Genomic DNA, 19,684 nt, shown 5'->3' with positions numbered 1-19,684 from the left:
TAGGCACCGATGCCGTATTAGCACCAGGTCTCGGACCCCCCCCCCCCCCCCCCCCAAAATAAAAACTTTTCGGATCTATGCAATTCACATATTGACATTTTCCCATTCAAGACGGCGATTTTCGCCGAAAAGCGACTAGTTTGCAGGTATGTATAATGCTCGCCTAGCTGCTAGCGTGGCACGCCCTCATACTCTGCAACTGACAAGCTAGCAGTGCTTACCTAGGTACTGTAACAAAGTAACAAAGATGGTACAGAAGTGAGATGTCTAACTCTGTAGCTAAAACAGAGAGCTCAACAGACATGGTGAAAAGAGGAACTGCAGCAATGTGTAGTACAACAAAAATATGGTGTTTTTTGAAAATTAAACCATGTAAACCTATTCTGGTACAACTTCTAAATACAATTATGAACCTGAAAATGAGTATAATATGAGCACTTTAAGAAAGCTTCTCCAGAGCCACAGAAGACATTATACAGCTGTTTGGCAGGCTGTATAGTAAACTGAACATAGGTCAAATCAGTGACTCTTTAACGCTATGATAAAATTGTAGCAGTATTTAAATAGACTGGATCATATTTGACATTGTTCATTTATTTTGTGTCAATGAATGGACACTTTACAGATACGGAATTAACTAAAAGTGGTCATTTAAAGCTTTCCAAGGTAGTGTTTGATTGTTTGATGTAGGGTTAATTCTACTGACATCTATGTTGTTGTACACTGTCCCCTTGTACATTCAACATATATTTACAGTAGTTACTATGTTCTAAACATGTATTTGTACTCAGCATCTCGTGGTTTGGCCTGATTGGCTATGTAATGAACTCCTTTACCTGTTATTGCTATTTCCATTTTTACAGAACAGTTTTTAAAAGTCTGGCTCAAAAACCTAAGGAGGGCTGTGGGAAGAAAACTGTCATGCTATTAACTCTTCAAAAGCAGCTGAAGCCCTTTTGAATAAAAGAATGAGAATGGATGTCCGTTACCTTCTGCTTTCTTTGTGTTGTAATTTTAAACTCCGGTGGATTTATGAGGACTATGGTTAACTGCTCCTCATATCTCTGCAGGGTAAATCCAGACAGCTAGCTAGACTATCTGTCCAATCTGAGTTTCCTGTTGCACGACTATAACAACTTTTGAACGTACACATGTTCCACCAAAACAACTTCCTTCCCGAGGCTATTTTGCAGAGGCACTGGGGCTCTGCTCGGCACTTAGCACCGCCCAAGACGATTGTGATTGGTTTAAAGAAATGCCAATAAACAAGAGCACGTTTTTCCTCCCATCCTGGAATGCTGTGTGGACTAGCCAGACCCTCCTCCGCAGCGCTGTAGAGGAAGGCCTGGCAAAGCGAGACTCAGCCACGCCATACATCATGTGATTCTTTTTTTTCTTGTGAGTAAAACACTTTATAATGTGAAGAAAACATCGGACACATCCCTATCTACAACTTATTCTGTTTCAAATGATCAACAGTAGTGGAGACCATGGTGTTTGATTGCAAAGAGTCGTTTTATTTTTCCTTGTGTTCAAGTACGGTCCTCTCTCAGCAGGGTCATCTAAGAAGCATGGACACACAATAACACACAACTCGCACCAGAGCCTGAGCATCTTCAGGTGGGATTTCTCTTTTGTCTCGATAGGTGGGGGTGGGGTGGGGGGGGCGATCAGCAGCTTCCACGTTTAGGTCAAGTGAACAAGAGTCCTGTTGTACACCACATAATCATTTTTTCTCTGCGAACATTTGTTGCATTTTGTGACACTGACATCTGCACATAAAAATTATATATATTTATATTTATATTCATATATTCATAGATTTGTCATTCTATATCAACAATTCATTCTAGTGATTTTTACCTTGGTTTTTCATGTTGTAAAACTGGACAAACTGTCGGTAGGAATGCCTTGTTTGGACATTGATTTACACAGGAACGCACACACACATACACGCAACAGAGGCACATACACACAACTACACACATGCATGCATAGATACGCTCGCTCAAGTTTACGTGTACACACACACGGGCCGCACATTCTGTCGCATACATGCACACGTACACAAACGTACACAAACGCACGCACGCACGCACACACACACACACACACACACACACACACACACGCACGCACACACACACACACACACACACACACACACACACATGCTCAGTCAACACAGAGAGGCAGGTCTGTACATCTATGAGAGGGAGATGTTACTCATGATCCCCAACAATAAGTACGGCATCACCTGATCAAAACACAAGAAAATAAAAGTTACAAACAGCAGAGGGAGTCATTCAGTCATCGTCTGTAAACTTCGACAGAATGTCCCTTTAAAGTCCTTTAGGACTGGTCCACGAGGTGTCAAAGTTTGGCACAATGTCATGTCTCTCTCTTTCTCTTTATCTCTACTGTACACTAAAATGTGCAATAGCCATGGCGGCTCTTGTCAGATGGACCAGTTTTTATGCACAAGTGATGATGAGAAACCACTGAAAGTTGACATGGTCAAACATATCAGCTCCCCAAAAGGAAAAGACAACCCTTTCCAAAGACAGGGAATGTGCTTTAAACATACACGTATATTCTTTAGGCAGTGAAAAAGCACTTTTGTTGACAGGGACTTGGGAGCGTTGCTGTTCTGCCAATCTGATGCTCTGGCATCCTTGAACTGCTCTTGACGTTGGAGCTTGTCCACAACAAAATTCATTTGATGGAGAGAGAAAAACACAAACACTGTGGGGTTTCCTCTGCGGCTTCGAAAAGGGCAAAACAAAGGTGTCCACTGACATCCATCATGGCGATGTCTGTCATTTCTGCTTCTTGTGTTTGCATTTCACTTATTTTTGTTGCTTTTTTCTTGTTTCAGTCAGTAGTCAGTCATGGAAAAAAAATCAGATTCATCAATCAATCAATCATAGTCATATTTTCACAAGTGGCCACATCAAAAACATGTGTAATATACACACTTTATCACTTTTGAACTGTACACAGAAAATAAAAATGAAAGTGAAAATTTACAAAAGTACAAATAAAAAAAAAAGATATAAGAATAATGACAAAAGAAGTCTATTGAAGATGAATTCCTTGAAAACAAATTCAGAAGCTTCCGTAGGCCATCGCAACAAAAAGGAAGCAAATAAAAGCAGTGCTACGTTTGTCACTTGGGTGAAATGGTAATCTTCTATTTCTTGCCTTGTGCCTGATGTGCTTTCATCTTTTTCTGTGCTTTTATTCCTTCTGACCTCCTTAAGAACCCTTGTGCCATCTTTTGTCTCTCCTCTCGTCCTCTCTGTCTTCAACAAAAGGTCAGGCCACTTCCTGCTCCTACAGAGTAAGAGCTCACCCTGATCTGCTCCCCATTATTTCTTGATCCCATCTCTCTCCTCTTCTCTAGCTCTCTGCGTACTCTCTCCGCCTGCTCATTTTCTCTCTTTTTTTATTCTCCCGCGTTGGGAGTCCCGCCCACTCCTCTCTCACCCCTTCAAACACACTTCTTCATATCTACTCCCCCCTTATCCACTCACCGATGCAATGGAGCTGACTTTGAAGAAATAAAGTGGTCTGGAAATAAAATGAAAAATGTCCGCATGCACATGCACAGTCTCTCTTTGTCACTCGACCTGACCTCATTTCTTAACCCCATCTAGCTCTGTCTTCCCCCTTATTTTAGAGAAGACAAATGTCCTGCCATTGGCTACAATATCCAACATGCCACTTGCTGTTACTTTGTGTTAATCTGCTGTTGATCGCTTGCAAAAATAATCCCTTTCACACACGCACACACAGACTCTCTCTTGCCCCCCCCCCCCAATCATCATAGTCTAACTAGACCCAGGAGTCGGGCGAGGCCGGGTAGTGGCTGGTCTCGTAGTTCAGTTCGCTGTATGGCCGAGAGGCCGAGTAGAAGTCTACGTAGTTGCCGGTGGATTTGAGGCCCAGATGCATGCGCAGGTCCTCCCGTGGGTCTCGAGGCGGTCCGGAGGAGCTTGGAGGCTGCTGGGGTTGGGCCTGAGGCTGGGCCTGAGCCTGGACCTGCGGCTGTGGCTGGGATGGAGGAGGTGGGGGTCCCTGGTCCTCGTAGTAGACCTCACTGAAGCTCCGGCTCTGGCTGTGAGGTGGAGGCTGCGGCGGCTGAGGCTGGGGGAAGGAAGGAGGGGGAGGATAGGGGTCGTAGTCTTTTAGCACCGCTGCTGACGGGCTGTCCTGCAGGGGCTGGGGGGGCACGATGCAGGGCTGGACCGGAGCCTGATAAGGGGGGGTGGTGGAAGTGGCGGAGAAGTGATAGGTGGGGGTTAGATGCAGCAAGCAAGAATGGAGAGTCATCAGGGAGGGAATTAAAGGTGGAGAGATGGAGAGGAGAGCAGGGAGAGGCAGATAGAGAGTGAGCACATGGGGGAGAAAGTTTTAAAAAGGCAGGCAGTACAGGTAAAAACGCTCAGATAGGGAAGACTCATGCTGACAGTTCTCTACTTTACATGCAAGTAATGAATTTATCTCTAACACTAACTCTCACAGGCTAGTTGTTTCTGTATGTATGAAAACATGTTTAAAAAAGCTTTGCTCAGACACCCATTTTAGTTATTTAGGAGAGTTTAACTGCCAGTGGTAAAACCAAAGTTTTGTATCCAAACAAAGGACTTATACAGTAATTATGTATTAAATACATATAATAAAAAAAAACACATTTTCAATTCTAATCCTCCTAGTCGAAGGCTATGCTGCTTTCTGTTACCCCTCCCTATTCACCAGCAGAGTCATTTAACAGAAGCAATAATTAGCTAAATTAGCCGAGGTAATGATTTCAACTGGCAGTCGGGTGTGGTTTCAGGTTGTAGCGGTTTGACACTGCCTGAGCTGAGGGCGTATCTCCATGCACACTCTGCCAGTGCGTCTCTTATCACAGTGAGACACCTTTTGTGTGCATGTGTGTGTGAGCCTCTTCCATCCTGCCGCTATCTCTCCTAATAACCACCCTGTCATGACAGCATATGCCAATTTAGGAGAGCCCTGACGACACGCATGCACTGCTAAGACCTGCTGTGCTTGTGTGTGACTGTGTGCACATATAAACGTGCAAGTGTGTGGTACATTTATAGACTGCTATTACTCACCTGGTTTTGCTTAATGTCATCACTGGAGGTCAGGTAAGAGTTTCGGAACAACGTAGATGTCCCACAGGATACTTGAACTGGATGGATGGAAGACAGAAAGAATCGAGAAAGACAACACCTTTATGTAAATATATGATAAAGATGATTAGCACCACTACTTCTGCTAACAATAATTATAATAATTCAAAGAGACAAAATCGTGGGAAACTCCACAATTGGCTTAGTCAAAAATCAGCAAATTAGAGCCCAAATCTTCCTGCAGTTTGTCTAAAAGTCTGGCAATTAGTCTGTCTCTCGTGAGCATTGAACATTGTGAGAGGAAGACAAAAAAAGAATAGGAAAGAGACCAATAGATAGAAAGAGCAACACAGACAATGGAAGAGAGAGAGGAAGAGAAAGAAACAAATAGAGAGAGGAGAGATAGTGAGAAAGCAGAGAGAGAAAGATACTGGAAAGAAAGACTGGCAAAGATAGTGAAAAATCAAAGTGTGTGAGTAAGAGAAGAAAAATAGTGTGAGGTCAAAAAAAAGACAGATAAGGGGAGAAAGTGAGAGGAGAAATGGGGAATGAAAATAGAAGAGAAAGAAAGATAAAGAGGGGGATAAAATAGAATCATTTAATTCTTCTCTGTCTCTCCATCTCACACACACACACACGCACACACACGCACACGCACACACACACACACACACACACACGCGCGCGCACGCGCACCTGCCATGCCGTCTTTTCGGGATGTGTGCTCTCCTTTGTTGCTATGGAAACCAGCGTTGGTTGCCGTGGAATCGTAGTCCATCTTGCGTTCCTTCAGACTCATCATCTCTCTGGGGGAGGCTGGAGCGCTCGCTAAACACACACACACACACACACACACACACAATAATGAGCAATAAACCCTGAACAGCATGCACCTTCACATTCTGCATGCTTATATTTGTGTGAGTGTGTATGTCTTGGTATTTCAAGGTGCACAGTCATTATTCATGATTTAGCTTGTCAGCATAAAGGGTCACCTCCAGCATGTTAAAGGACATCTGGGAATTCACACACACATGCACGCGCACACACACACACACACACACACACACACACACACACACACACACACACGCACACAAGCATGCACGCACACAAGCATGCACGCCAGTTTTTGGACACATTATTTCAATATCAAATTTCTATCTGGTACATGTTTTATCCATTCAAACAATGTTTGTCTTTTTTTGTTTATGTGTTTAAAGCTCAGGTGAAATATCCAGATCTGAAACTGGCAAGCGACACATTAACTGCTGGAAAACAGAGAGAGCAGCAGTTAGCTCTACTCTGCTCGTGGCACACTACGCAACTGTACACTGGACATTGTACCATCACAAAGACAGGCCTTATTCTTTTGTCCTGACAAAGGTTCACTTGAACAATGTCCTGACTGGAAACGTAACCACTAGTCATTCAGCCCGCTTCAGCTCCATCCACGCTCCACCTTTTTGCCCATTTTTGGAGTAGCCAGCCCGGGAGTTACTGTAAGCGAAGTCAGGCACTGCCAAGATGGGGATGGCTGGGGCAACTGGGAGCCACCCACTTTGAGCTTCATTTTGGCTCTTCAGAAACCTATGTCCATATTGTATACAGTGAGTCTATGGTTACAAGTGATTCAAGGTGTGTAGTTGGCCAATGCAATCCGATTTGTGTGTGTGTGTGTGTGTGTGTGTGTGTGTTTTAACTTTACAGTACAGCAGAGCTTGATGGCTGATTTCTTCACAAATACTATCCTATTGGAATTTCAATGCTATTTTAAGTCTTCAAACCTCACAATTCTTCTATGTCTGTCAGTTTCTCAAGCTTTTGGATTGGGTCTATTTTACACACATGAATGCATCACCGCACACATGCCTGTGTGCACCCCTACATGGTGAAGACAGACCCAGCACACATAGTACATGCAATGTCTTTTCCCCTCTTTCTCAGACACAAACACACACTCAGCATGTCACAATGTAATCCCCTTATAGCATTCTTGAAGTGCTTACTCAGTCCCTGTTATCTTGACACATTGATTTGCCAAAATCCTGCCTACCTGTGTGTCAGCCCCTTCAGCCTGCTTAGCTAAACATTCCTGTAACAACCCACCATACATACAGTACATATACAGTATATATAATCCATACCCTCAGATGTGACGCACATTCTAAAATTAAGCTCTTTGGACCTGTACCTAACTTTGAGAATTGCAGACGACTGTCAGACTGTAGCTACTGGAGAGAAACACATGCATCAGCACTCAATACAGTATGTGTGTGTGAACACACATACTGTATTGAGTACACACAGTTAATGGAGAGCACCAAATGTAAGGCCCGCCAAAAATCTGTATAAAAAAGCCTTTGTTCCCTTTGGCTGTTCTCCTATACATAGATAATAGCACTGAGGCAAAACACTTGTGACTAGCCAGAGAGAAAATAAAGGCTTTTAAAGTGATTTTTGGAGCGCCTTAGAATCTCACTTTATCTCTCTGAATACTAACAAACTAACTTTTTTATCCAACCTTTTAATATTTGACAATAAAAGGAGAAGGGCATTCTAACCTCTTCTGTTCCCAGCTTTTCCTGCATTTTACCGAGATAATGTTGTATATGCACAAACACAAATCTATAATAGTAGAGATTACTTGGTTGTGGTGAATGAAATTACAGACATTTAGTAAATCAAGATAACAGGGGAGACAGGAGCTACATGCTTTTATAATGTTTTGACACTTTTGATATTTCATTTTTAGCATTTGTCATCCCCCGCAGCGGATTCCATTAAGGTGGATGCTCAAACCTGTCACAGACACCCCCAGAGACAGTGCCATCACTACTGGTTACAGTTACCGTGGGGACCTGGCTTGTAACTGCTGCATATGAGAGGCTGGGAGCCTCGTTCTATCAGCGCAAAACACAGCAGGACCCTGTGGGGGCCATGATGGATGCAAAGGTCTCTCTCCCCCTTTGTTTCTCTCTATGTCTCTCTCTCTGTCATCCTCTGCAGCGTGCAACCTCTCCTCCTCTCTATCTCTTTCACAGTTTCACCACTCTCTCCTTACACTAACTCTTTCACTCCTCCTCTCCCAGTGTGCCTGCACGCCATCATTACTCCTTCAGCTTTGATCCATCTCTAAGGGGCCGGATTGCTGTCTGGAGCATATGCAGAGAGGAGATACAGATGTGTGTGTGTGGGTGCACACTGAGGCAGTCTGTAAAGAGTGAGAGATCAGAGGGAGAGGTGAGAAGAAAGTAGGATTACCGCAAAGAGGAGGCGGAGGAGAAGAAGAATGAAATGGGTGAACGAGAAGGGGCGGACGACTGGAAAGGCAAAGGGGGACGCGAGGAGTGCAGAGAGGGGAGGAGCAGCAAAGAAGATGACAGTCATTTCCAGCCATCCCTCCCCACCTCCTTCACTATACTACAGACATCCACAAATTTCTCTACGCACTATGATCTCAAAACTCCTTATTTTTAATGTCGCTGGCCAAAGTCAAATCCTCACCCTTCACTTCCTCCTCACTGCATTAACCATCCCTCAATCCCTAATTCTTCTTGCCTCCTTGCCTTTTCTCTTTATCTCCCTCTCTGTTTATCTCATCCCTCCCTCTTTCTCTGTCTCCTCACACACACACACACACACACACACACCCACACTTTTTCTCCCCCTCTCTCACTCCCTCCATCTCTCTCTCTCTGTTAGCTGGGTCCTTGAAGACCTCTCTAAGCTGGGAGGAAGGAAAAAGTACTTTTCTGCCTCATCAGCTTGCTAAGCCCGGTGTGGAGAAAGCACAGCTAAAGGCTCTTCTACTACTGATGCTAACAGCTAATGCTAATGCGCCCTTTACCAAGCATGAAGGCCAATGGGCTCAAGCTAAAGGCTAACGATAATCATGCTTTACAGCATGAAAGCCTGAGGGGTAGCGAGCACTGACGCTAACAGCTATTTAGCCCTGATGTAAAGACCTATCAACTGGTAAATGTTGATGCTACAGGCTAATGTTTAAATTATAGCATATTAGAATCCATTTGTGACCTGTACCTTCTGGTTGTATTCATGTCCCACATTCATGTACATCAGCATAGTTAGTTGTATGCTTGCACTTTTTGTTAGACTAAATTCATTCCCTAACTAGGGGGATATTTTGTCTCAAGGGTAAGATGAGAACAAGCATTTCTAACTGCACCAAATCTAGAATAAAGTAAAACCTTAAATACAATTTGAATATCTGCTGTTGTTACAAACTACCACAACTTGTTGGTTTTAAATTTCAATTTATGTTCAATTTAAACAAACTAAATATAAAGAAATAATAATAACATTTAATTTATTTATCTCAGCTAATTGCCTGGTGGAGCTTCTACACACAGAGTGATATGAATAACGTAATATTGTAATGCTATAATACCTACCGTGCCACATATACCCAAAATGCTGACATAAGCAGTGAAACCAAATCAAAAGAGAACATCCAATAAAAAACCTCCACCCCCTTCTCTTGCTTCAAGCCTTGAACCATATCTATAGCAATGACAAGACCTTCAAACGCTAAAGCAGGCAGCTGAATGGCTGTTAGAAAACACCAGGCATGCAAACTGCCTTTGACTACTTCTCTGTTTGAGTAGAATGAGCTCTAGTCTAATTTCCTCCTCATTTTTGGGGTAATGACAATCCATTATCTGTCCCTTTATGACTAGGGTTGGGTATCGTTTGGATTTTTACGATTCCGATGCCGAACTGGTACTTTTAAAATGATTCCGATTCCTAAACAGATTCTTAAAAAACTGAAAAATTACATCAAAGAAAGGCTTTTACGTCAGTTTCGGAGTGACAGAGGGACAATATTTCAGTCGACACATCAAGTGGACCTGAAATAAGGAACCGAAATTTGCGTTCTAATCTGGTCCGATTCCTACCGGTTGCGTAGGAATCGGTTCCATAATGGAACCGGGTTTCGGTACCCAACCCTATTTATAACCAACTTTTGCACCTGAACTTCTCAAGACCCCAGTAATCTTGCTGTGCCAGATGTCTGCCCATGTGAGATTTCACAAGCCTAAATCTAACTCTAAAGTTAAATAAAATAACGCCTTTAGGCGAATCTTTGCAAAATTGTCCTTAGTTGGAAGGTCTTAAACTGAAACTGGTTGTTAAGAGAGCCTTGGTACAAAAAGGAAACACACACACATAATCTCTGTATTGTAAGTGTATATGTTCCTCACCAGAGCGGTTATTTGGGGACGTCCTGACAGGGGAGACGGAGGGAGTTCGTGAGGATGAGTAGGGCCTCTGTCTGTCTCTCTCTATCGTTGAGGCAGAGCCCACAAAGTGATACTGGGAGTAGCCATCCTGCAACACAAACACACAAAAACAGAGAAGAAATGAGTTACAATTTGTGGTAACTGCACAAACATGGGCGCCCGGATAGCTCAGTTGGTAGAGCGGGCGCCCATATAGAGGTTTACTGCTCGACACAGTGGGCCCAGGTTTGACTCTGACCTGCGGCCCCTTTGCTGCATGTCATTCCCTCCTCTCTCCCCTTTCATGTCTTCAGCTGTCCTGTCAAATAAAGGCCTAAAAATGCCACAAAATAATGATTAAAAAAAAAAAACTGCACAAACACAAAATCCAATATTCAGTTGGTAAAGTGTTTATTCTTTTGTTTTTACAGTACAAAACATTACAAAGATGTGTACAAAAGGGGTCTCCAGTCACATAGTCACTTCCCTTTTAAATATTTCAAACAAATACTTATCTGTGACATCTGTATTTTTTATGAGAGCGATGGCTTATTTTTAGGGCTGTCAGCGTTAACGCGTTAATCGCGATGCGATTAAGGGCCGGCGCAACACGATCATTTTTTTTTAATCGCATGCCGGCATTTATTAATTTATTTTACACTTCACTCGGCTTTGCGTCGTGCCTAACAGGCTACTATTTTGACCCTTTGCAGCACCGTTACTTATCATCAAGCTGCCACTTCCTCGTATCACATCCTGCTGCTGCAGGCTGCAGGCATGATGGAGAAACACAGCAGCAATGAAATCCTGAATGGCGCTTTTTATTTTCCAAAACTCCCGGATGGCTCGTAGACAAGTCGAAAGCCATATGCACATTGTGTAAAGCCGAATTAAAATATCACCAAAGCACGTCAAGCTTGAGCTACCACCTACGGAGCTAAGCATAGTAGTACAGTTATTAACGTTGATGCTACCTGCTAGCATGCTACCCACTCAGGCAAAGCACTATTTTGGAGAGTGCTACTTGCCGACCTGTGGATGAAACCAAATCCCAAAAAATTACTACAGCTCTTGCGAAACAGGTGGCAACTAACTACAGACCTGTCAGCATCGTAGAGGACTCGGGTCTTAAAGACGTACTACGGTTGGAATGTTCTGACCCGTCTCATTGCCGTCGAGGGGACAGTAGTTTTCACGGATACACAGCCTGTACGACACGGAGAAAGCAGCCCAACTGGAACTGCTGCAAAGTGCTGCAAACGCTGTCTCATTAACCGGTGATCACTGGACGTCAGTGAGTAATCAACATTATTTAGGAGTTACTAAACACTATATTGACTCTAGTAAGGATAGGGATTTTTAGTTTTTTAGTTAGGTACTTGGAGGAATTGTGCAACATTTTTCTTTTGTTTACAGTAAATAATTACAAATCTTGAAATCAAGTTCATAAAGTAACTTTTGCATTCATTTGATTTCCAATCAAGATACACTGGTAAAAATTACTTTAGATTGTTAATATGTACTTAAAAACTGTTTGAAATGCAAAATAATAGAATTTTAATCATGTGATAAAATATGCGATTAACTATAGAAATTCAGCGATTAAAAAAAAAAAATCTTTGACAGCCCTACTTATTTTATATGGCAAGCATGTGTGTGTTTATTACTTATACTTAATCAGTGATCCCAACCTTATATTAGGTGAGATAAAGACTTTTTCTAGAAATTTTAGGAATATACATATTTGAACTACTGCTGTAAAATCACCCATCAATATCTTTCTAGTTTAAAACACTCCTGGACAAAAGAAATACAAACTATGGTAACACTGTATAATAAAAGGTCTGCATGAAAAAGCATGAATTCATTCCTGTAGTACTTCATGAACTATCAGTAATGTACAAGGATTAATAGTATCTCATGCATGACTTAATGCAGGAACAATATGTTGATTAATACATCAATTAAGGTATTTCAATCATCATGATTTCTGATTTGTTAATAATGTTCATGTATTTTTCATAGGTAAATCTGAAGTTAAAGTGACAGGCTATAGAAACTGAATTTGGTGATGTAATCATGATTAAGTAAACGTCTTCATTACTTCATCATGTTTGTGGCCATTCAAATAAAGTGCTGACCTGGTCCATCTTTAACACTGATAAATAAGATATGATTAATGGTGGCAGATGCAGCAATCATCTTTGTCACCCCTCAAATACAAACATTTGTCAAGACAAATGACAATTGTTCTCAGGCATTACTGTAATGTGGTGACTGCGAGTACATGGGAGAGGTGAATCACTTCAGTGCAGTTAGACTGGAGAGGAAGAGACAGAGGGGAGGAGAATGAGACGACTGAAAGATGGAGGAGATAAGGCAGAAAGAGGGGGAGGAGGGACAGACAGGGTAGAAGCTGGGAAAGACAAAATATGACAGAACGTAATAAGAGGAAGGAGGAGGAGGGATAGGCAGGGAGAGTAATGACATTTCTGGTGTTCAGACACTTAGAAGTTAGTAAATAGTAAATTCATAAATATCCTACTTGCGTGAGCATTGTTCTCAGGCATTACTGTTTTAGTGCCTTATGTTGATGTGAATAAAGCAACTATGAAAATGCATCCACAGTATACTGTATTTTGTGTCAATGTAGTTACCTCAGTATCATTTTGCCAACCCACTTCTTTAATTTGTAATACTCTTAATGTTAATCATATCTTATTTATCAATGTTAACGATGGACCAGGTCAGCCCTTTATTGGAAGGGCCACAAACATGATGAAGTAATGAAGAAGTAATGTTTAGTTTACCATGATTAAAACACTACAATCCTCTTAAGAATATATGTACACTGCTGTGACTGGTCAGTTTTTTGAAGAAGACATGAACACCATTAATAAATCAGAAATCATGATGATTGAAATACCTTAATTAATGCATTAATTAATGTATTGTTCCTGCATTAAGTCAGACATGAGATACTATTAATCCTTGTACATTACTGATAGTTCATGAAGTACTACATGAATGAATTCATGCTTTTTCATGCATGAAGTCATGCATGAAATCATGATAATTTATAAAGTGTTACCCAAACTATTTCAAACTATCTCAAGGATAGAGCCAGTTTGGTAAGTGTGCATTATAGGAAGTAGAGCTACAACACTGATTCCATTTCGATGAATCACAGAACTATATTTGCAGTGAGGGGTTTAGAGATAAAGCCCTCCATGTAGCAAGCTGAAGAACTGTTTAAAGTCAGAGTTTTAGGCACAATTGGTAGCCGAGTGTGATTTATGATACACAATTTTGTACATATGAAATAATGAATGAAATATTTGAAATTTAGTGGCCACAAAGCACCAATGGATCAGAAAGGATCACACACACTGACTGTAAAATGTTCTGAGGGGAAAAAGTTTGTCCTTGTTGTCATGGTTTTCTGCCAAAAACAGCAGTTGTGTGTATAAACTTCTGCACATTTCACAAAAACATCTACATCTCTTTGAGATAATTTGATTTCTTGAGTTTACCAGCCAGTAGAGCGTGAGTGGAAAATGTATTCTGGACACTAAAGGACACTGACAAACACACAACACCCACACATGCACATACAACAGTTTATACACCGCAAATTAACACACTTGCCTCAGTGAGCTTAGTGAATATCCTACTGTCCTTGAAGAAAAAAATTATAATACAACTAACAACTCCACAAGCATAATTACTGCCAAAGCCCTTTTAATAAAAATGGACTGGGAGAGTCAACAACAATCACAGAGCCGGAACCAAATTCAAATTAACATTAGGATAATTGGGACCCTCTGAAAGCAAAAGCACAAGGGCCATGATAAAAGATAATGCAGACATGTTCCATCATAGCTTTACTGTCTGGGCGCATTGCCTCAGCTGTGGGAAAACTGGTTTGGATGTGGTGACTGCGAGTACATGGGAGAGGTGAATCACTACAGTGCAGTTAGACTGGAGAGGAAGAGACAGAGGGGAGGAGAATGAGACGACTGAAAGATGGAGGAGATAAGGCAGAAAGAGGGGGAGGAGGGACAGACAGGGTAGAAGCTGGGAAAGACAAAATATGACAGAACGTAATAAGAGGAAGGAGGAGGAGGGATAGGCAGGGAGAGTAATGAAAGGAGAGTAAAGGTAGCAAGAGGAGGAGAGAGGTAATGAGAGGGAGAGGCGCAGATGGGAGGCGGAGAGACAGCCAGAATGAGGGAGAGAAGTAGGCTAGACTGAGCGCAGTCCCATGTCCTCCCCTGACTCCTATTTCCTAGGACTAATGAAAAAAGGAAAGCTGGATCCTCTGCCACATAGTAGTTCAAAAGTAGCACACTTCAAATTTCCGCCATTCTCTCCTTTCCACTTCATCTATTTATCCACCACTCCTTCAGTCTTCTCACTCACCTTGTTTTATATTCTCTTTCTCCTCCCCCCCCCAACGCAGCTCATTATAAACCATGTAAACTCGTTATGGAGCACTGGGTTCGCTGTGCAATTGGACACTGTCAAACAGTCATCTCAAACGACCACAGTCAATGAATATTGAATGATGAATGTATTTTGCAATGAGTGATGTGTGCACACTACTGTCTATAAATGTGTCTCACAAGCAACTTGAGGAATAGTTAAACTTTACAATAATTAAGCTCGCCAGAATGATCACAATCAGAGAAAAGAGTATAGAAGAGAATATTTAAAAATGTATTAAAATGACGGTCTGAGACTTTTTCTCTCAACATAAATTGATTGTACAGTTTCTTTCCTTCCTTCTCTCTTAGGTAAATTTAAGGTTGGAAAAATTCCACAATGTCTGACACTTTATATTCTGTATCAGCTTGTTCCAGCTCTTCATTGATTTCATGATGTTGACAGTGTGCAATTGTCAAACCCATGAATGCCCATAATTCAGCATGATAAACTTGGTAACTTTGGGCAATCCACTTTAGTTTAAAATAAAATTCTGTGGGTTTGAACAATGATTGGTTGCACAGCATTAGTTTGGGATTAGTCTGGCCCACCAGACAGTCAGAGACATTTAATGGGTTCAATAAATATTAAATCAACATCAAACTTTCATATGGGACCAAATCAGACAGTGGCTAGTTATTATTATTTTTTGCATCATTTTGCACCACATCCAAGGTGCAATGCTTGTTGAGCGTCAGAGTGTACTGTGAAACCTTACATTGTAAGCTAATACAGTATGTCCCGACTCCCCACACATATAGACATCAGCTCCCACCTGCTCTCTCTGATTCTCACCTATTTGCCTCATCTTACCTGTTTTCCTTCTCTTTACACCCAACTCTTCTTCCTCTCTCACCCCTCTCTAACAATCTCTAAACCTCCTTTCAGCCCCTACTGTAAAAATGAGTGGAAACATGGGAGGAAAAAAGAGAATGGGTTGCTAGGCAACCCTTTTGTCTGTTGCTTTCACCATCACTGAATGGTTAGTTGAAGGTCGTTGGACTGCGAGGTAAAAAGCGATTTGGGCCCCAACAAATGAGGTGTATATGTGTGTGTGTGTGTGTGTGTGTGTGTGTGTGTGTGTGTGTGTGTGTGTGTGTGTCTGGCGGCGCTCAAGCCAGACAGCAATTATGGTAAAAATTGTAAAAGGTTACATATGATGAGTGGTGGCTCCCTTCTGGGACTTGTCCACCACTGAACATTGTCATTTTCTTTCAATCCGTTTCTCTCCCTCTCTCTCACACTCATTTCACACTCAGATTTACAGTAGCGCTTCACTCACACGTGACCCATCTATCTTTACTGGAATGATGTGCCTCTGACATTTGCATTCTTTTTTTTTGGGTTGCTTGTGGTTCTGCTGATTTAGGAATTGACCTTTCTTCTATTGTTGCAATTGTTATAAATGGCCCAAAACACTGTAAGAGTGTGCTGCAGCTCTGAATAAATACAGTTTTTAGCCATTTCACTGAGACAGGCTATCTCCACATACCTCCATCTCCCCTCTCTCTGTCTCTCACTGTCTGATACAGGTGAAAACCAAGCTAAACACAGAGGCAGCTTCTGAGGCTTGAGCTTGGTTTGAAGTTTTTCAAACGCTCATCTTTTTCTGGCTGACTTTTCCTATGTACGCTATATGGCAGTGAATTATGGATTCATTTTAACTGCTTCTAGATGAAGAGCATCTCATCATTTTATTCTTGCAACAAATCTTTGAAAGCACTTTGTGTTTGGTCTACAAATGCTAAAAATTTAAGAATTAATACCAGCAGGCTCAGAATCAAATTGAACAATCACATTTAAATGTATGTATATATATATATATATATATATATATATATATATATATATTACTTATAATAAAAGTATTTGTTATAACTCACTTGGAGCACCTATTTAATACTGCTTGTTTTTGTTACAGATGAGCTTTACCTTTGTCAGTAAAAAATTTGGTCGCACATTTTTTTCAAATGTATTCATTTTATTTACAGGAACATACTGAGCATTTTGTGTGCGGTGATCCTGCGAAGGAATAGGCTGTGCAATCAATGACCTCACACATACACATCACACACAAATATCTCAATTACTCATATCACACAAACACACCCACATACTGAATTACACATCCCTGGAACATGTTGTAAATCTGTCACACGTGTGACAAATACAGCAATCTCTCTGACCCTGAACCCCATCTGTCATACGTGTGTGTATCTGTGTTTGTGATGTGTGTGTGTTGAGTGATGTATGTGTGTGATATGAGGATATGTGTGCATGTGTGCGTGTGTGTGTGTGTGTGTGTGTGTGTGTGTGTGTGTGAGAGAGAGAGAGAGAGCCTCAGATTAAGTCCCCAAACTAGATAATCTCTCAAGAAACTGAAACTATGCATTGAACAGGGATATGACGAAGTGTAAATATGAGAATATACAGTATGAAATTCAGTGTTTAGCTCATGTGTGTGATTGAGAGAGAGGGAGAGCATATGTTTGTGTGAGTGAGACGGTATTTGGTCCTTCTGGTCCTATTAAGAATAGGTTTATTTACAAAGTGACCATGTTTCAAGACCTTGTTTTCTCTAGAAATCCCCTGACGAACAGAACTGCACATTTGTTGTGTACTTAAAAGATGACCTGTGGCTTCCCTCCAATGATTTGTAGATGAAACACACACGCATGCACGCACGGACACGGACGCGCGTGCGCGCACACACACACACACACACACACACACACACACACACACACACACACACACACACACACACACACACACAATCAATGAAGGAAAAATCCTGTCAAATAATCCAAATAAACTTGGGTAAAAGTAGAGTTTTACTGCACTCTGGAGACTATTATACATGATTTATCCTAAAGGCAAGGCTAGTGTTGCTACAAACAGATTTGGTCTTTGATTTATTAATGACTCCTGCACCACTGATATTTCAAGTCATCTCAGATGCTATTTTCATACTGAGTTACTGTTTATTTATGGATCCTCAATGTTTTACTGCGTTCAAAAACTGCTGCTGCCCAGCCCCCTGTTCTGTTGCAATTCTCTTTTCTTTCTATCTCTCTCTCTCTCAGCCCAGACTGCTCCCATTGCACTGCTGTAGGAAGTGATTAACTCTTCTTACTGCAGTTTGACAAAACCACACATTTTCAAAGACACACCACAAACACACAAACAGGCACGTGTACCCACACCCATAACTTCCACACAGTTGGAAAGTATGTTTCAAAATGCTCTCATTACTTCAAGACTTCAAAGCAAACAACTCTTTGCCAACCCAGCTCAAACTGACTCATTATTGACCCAACACTTTTCTCCTATTTTCAACACTCAAGCATGCTTATTTTAGAACTTCAGTAAAGTTCAAGACATCATCTCACTTTCTTTCATCACTTCACTCTTGCTTTCTCCTCTTTTGCCGCTCTCTCTTTCTTCCCCTTCTCTTTTGCTCACAAACATTTTGCAGAGACATCCAACTCCACTTTCGTCTATGCTAATCCATGTTTGGATTGGAGGCTAACAGGCTTTATGCTGCACCTAACACCCATGACCTAATGCGTCATGCAGGGATACTAACAGTTACGTATTATTATTGCGAGCTCTGGACTTGTGTGATAAAGTCAAAGTGTGGATCCTCTACGGCAACAATTTCCACAGTTATAAAATTAGGCTGGTTTGTCACTAACCAGGCTGTGTTCATGACATTTAGGAAGTAAATAGTAAGGTATGGCATCTATCAGCTTATAAAAGGAAGTTTTAGAGTGAGTGTATAGCATAATGCAGCAGCTTTACTAACTGAATTGCTTAAAAGTGTGAGGATGAGAATATAAACTGTTTGTGCTGCATTTAATAGAAGTTGTTCAAGATAACAGCAAGAATTTAACTGGATTACAAGATATTGATCGTTTGAAGATTATGATGAAGTACAGGTGGATGAAACTGGAGATGTTACAACAGGACAGACTGCAGATATCTTCTTTCAATTTAGGGATGATGGATGCATTTTTTTTTGCTGTTATGGTGTGGAAAAGTATTATCTTTCAGTTATTTTTCTCTTTAATGTTTGCATTATATCGGATCAAATGAGACAGATGCAAAACAAATTTTGTTGTTTCAAAATGTGCAGCCATCAATCTTACAGTAAGCAAGTTGTTTCCTTCCTTTAATATCTGTCTTTATGAAATCATAGTCTGGCAAACAAAGCCTCTCGAGGCAAATATGGGTGGGGTAAAAAATCAACAAATAAATAAATTATCCCATGAAATGAAGCAACCTACGTCTGGCTCGGCTGCCGTGTAAAACCAGTGTCCTTCATGTCTGATCAGTGGCGTGTTATGCCATCCAGTTGAGTGTAATGCTATCTAGTGGCAATGATTAGAGAAGTATGAAGCAGATGATGCTCCATTGGGCCACATGGGGATACTGTTCAGTGTAATACTGGGGATGAGAGGATGACGATTGAAGAGAGGGACATAGTCGTCTGGATGACGCGAGGACACGCTGATGCCATGTGACTGTCAGAAGTGTTGGACTCGGACAGAGAGTCAAATCAACATGAAAGAAGAAGATTCTGGGTCGAAAGCTTTTTGTTTGTCTCTAAAAACAGGTGGAACAAAGTATAATTTAGTGGAACGATTTTTTACCTAATTTCTAATGCATTGCCACATTAAAGTGCTCATATTATGCTTTTTGGCTTTTTCCCTTTCCTTTATTGTGTTATATATCTTTTTTCTGCACGTTATAGGTTTATAAAGTGAAAAAGCCCAAAGTCCACCCCAAAGGGACTTACCATCTCCAACAGAA

The 19,684-nt window shown here is 41.3% G+C and overlaps 1 protein-coding gene across 1 annotated transcript in view; it reads right to left on the bottom strand.

Moving 5' to 3' along the window:
• Positions 1-1,417: 1,417 nt before the first annotated feature.
• Positions 1,418-19,684, bottom strand: part of ctnnd2a (catenin (cadherin-associated protein), delta 2a) — a 276,014-nt gene continuing 257,747 nt past the window's right edge. Inside the window, exons 22-25 of the mRNA XM_078280766.1 lie at positions 10,367-10,493; positions 5,838-5,969; positions 5,124-5,200; positions 1,418-4,257 (exon numbers count right to left, since the gene is read on the bottom strand). Of these exons, the coding sequence (XP_078136892.1) occupies positions 3,838-4,257; positions 5,124-5,200; positions 5,838-5,969; positions 10,367-10,493 (756 nt within the window). The 3' untranslated portion in view covers positions 1,418-3,837. The remainder of the gene's footprint in view (positions 4,258-5,123; positions 5,201-5,837; positions 5,970-10,366; positions 10,494-19,684) is intronic.

This window comes from Sander vitreus, chromosome 22, assembly GCF_031162955.1.
Source record: "Sander vitreus isolate 19-12246 chromosome 22, sanVit1, whole genome shotgun sequence".
Lineage (NCBI taxonomy): Eukaryota > Metazoa > Chordata > Actinopteri > Perciformes > Percidae > Sander > Sander vitreus.
Note: the sequence above shows the minus strand (reverse complement) of the source record. Positions and strands in the feature narration are given on the sequence as shown.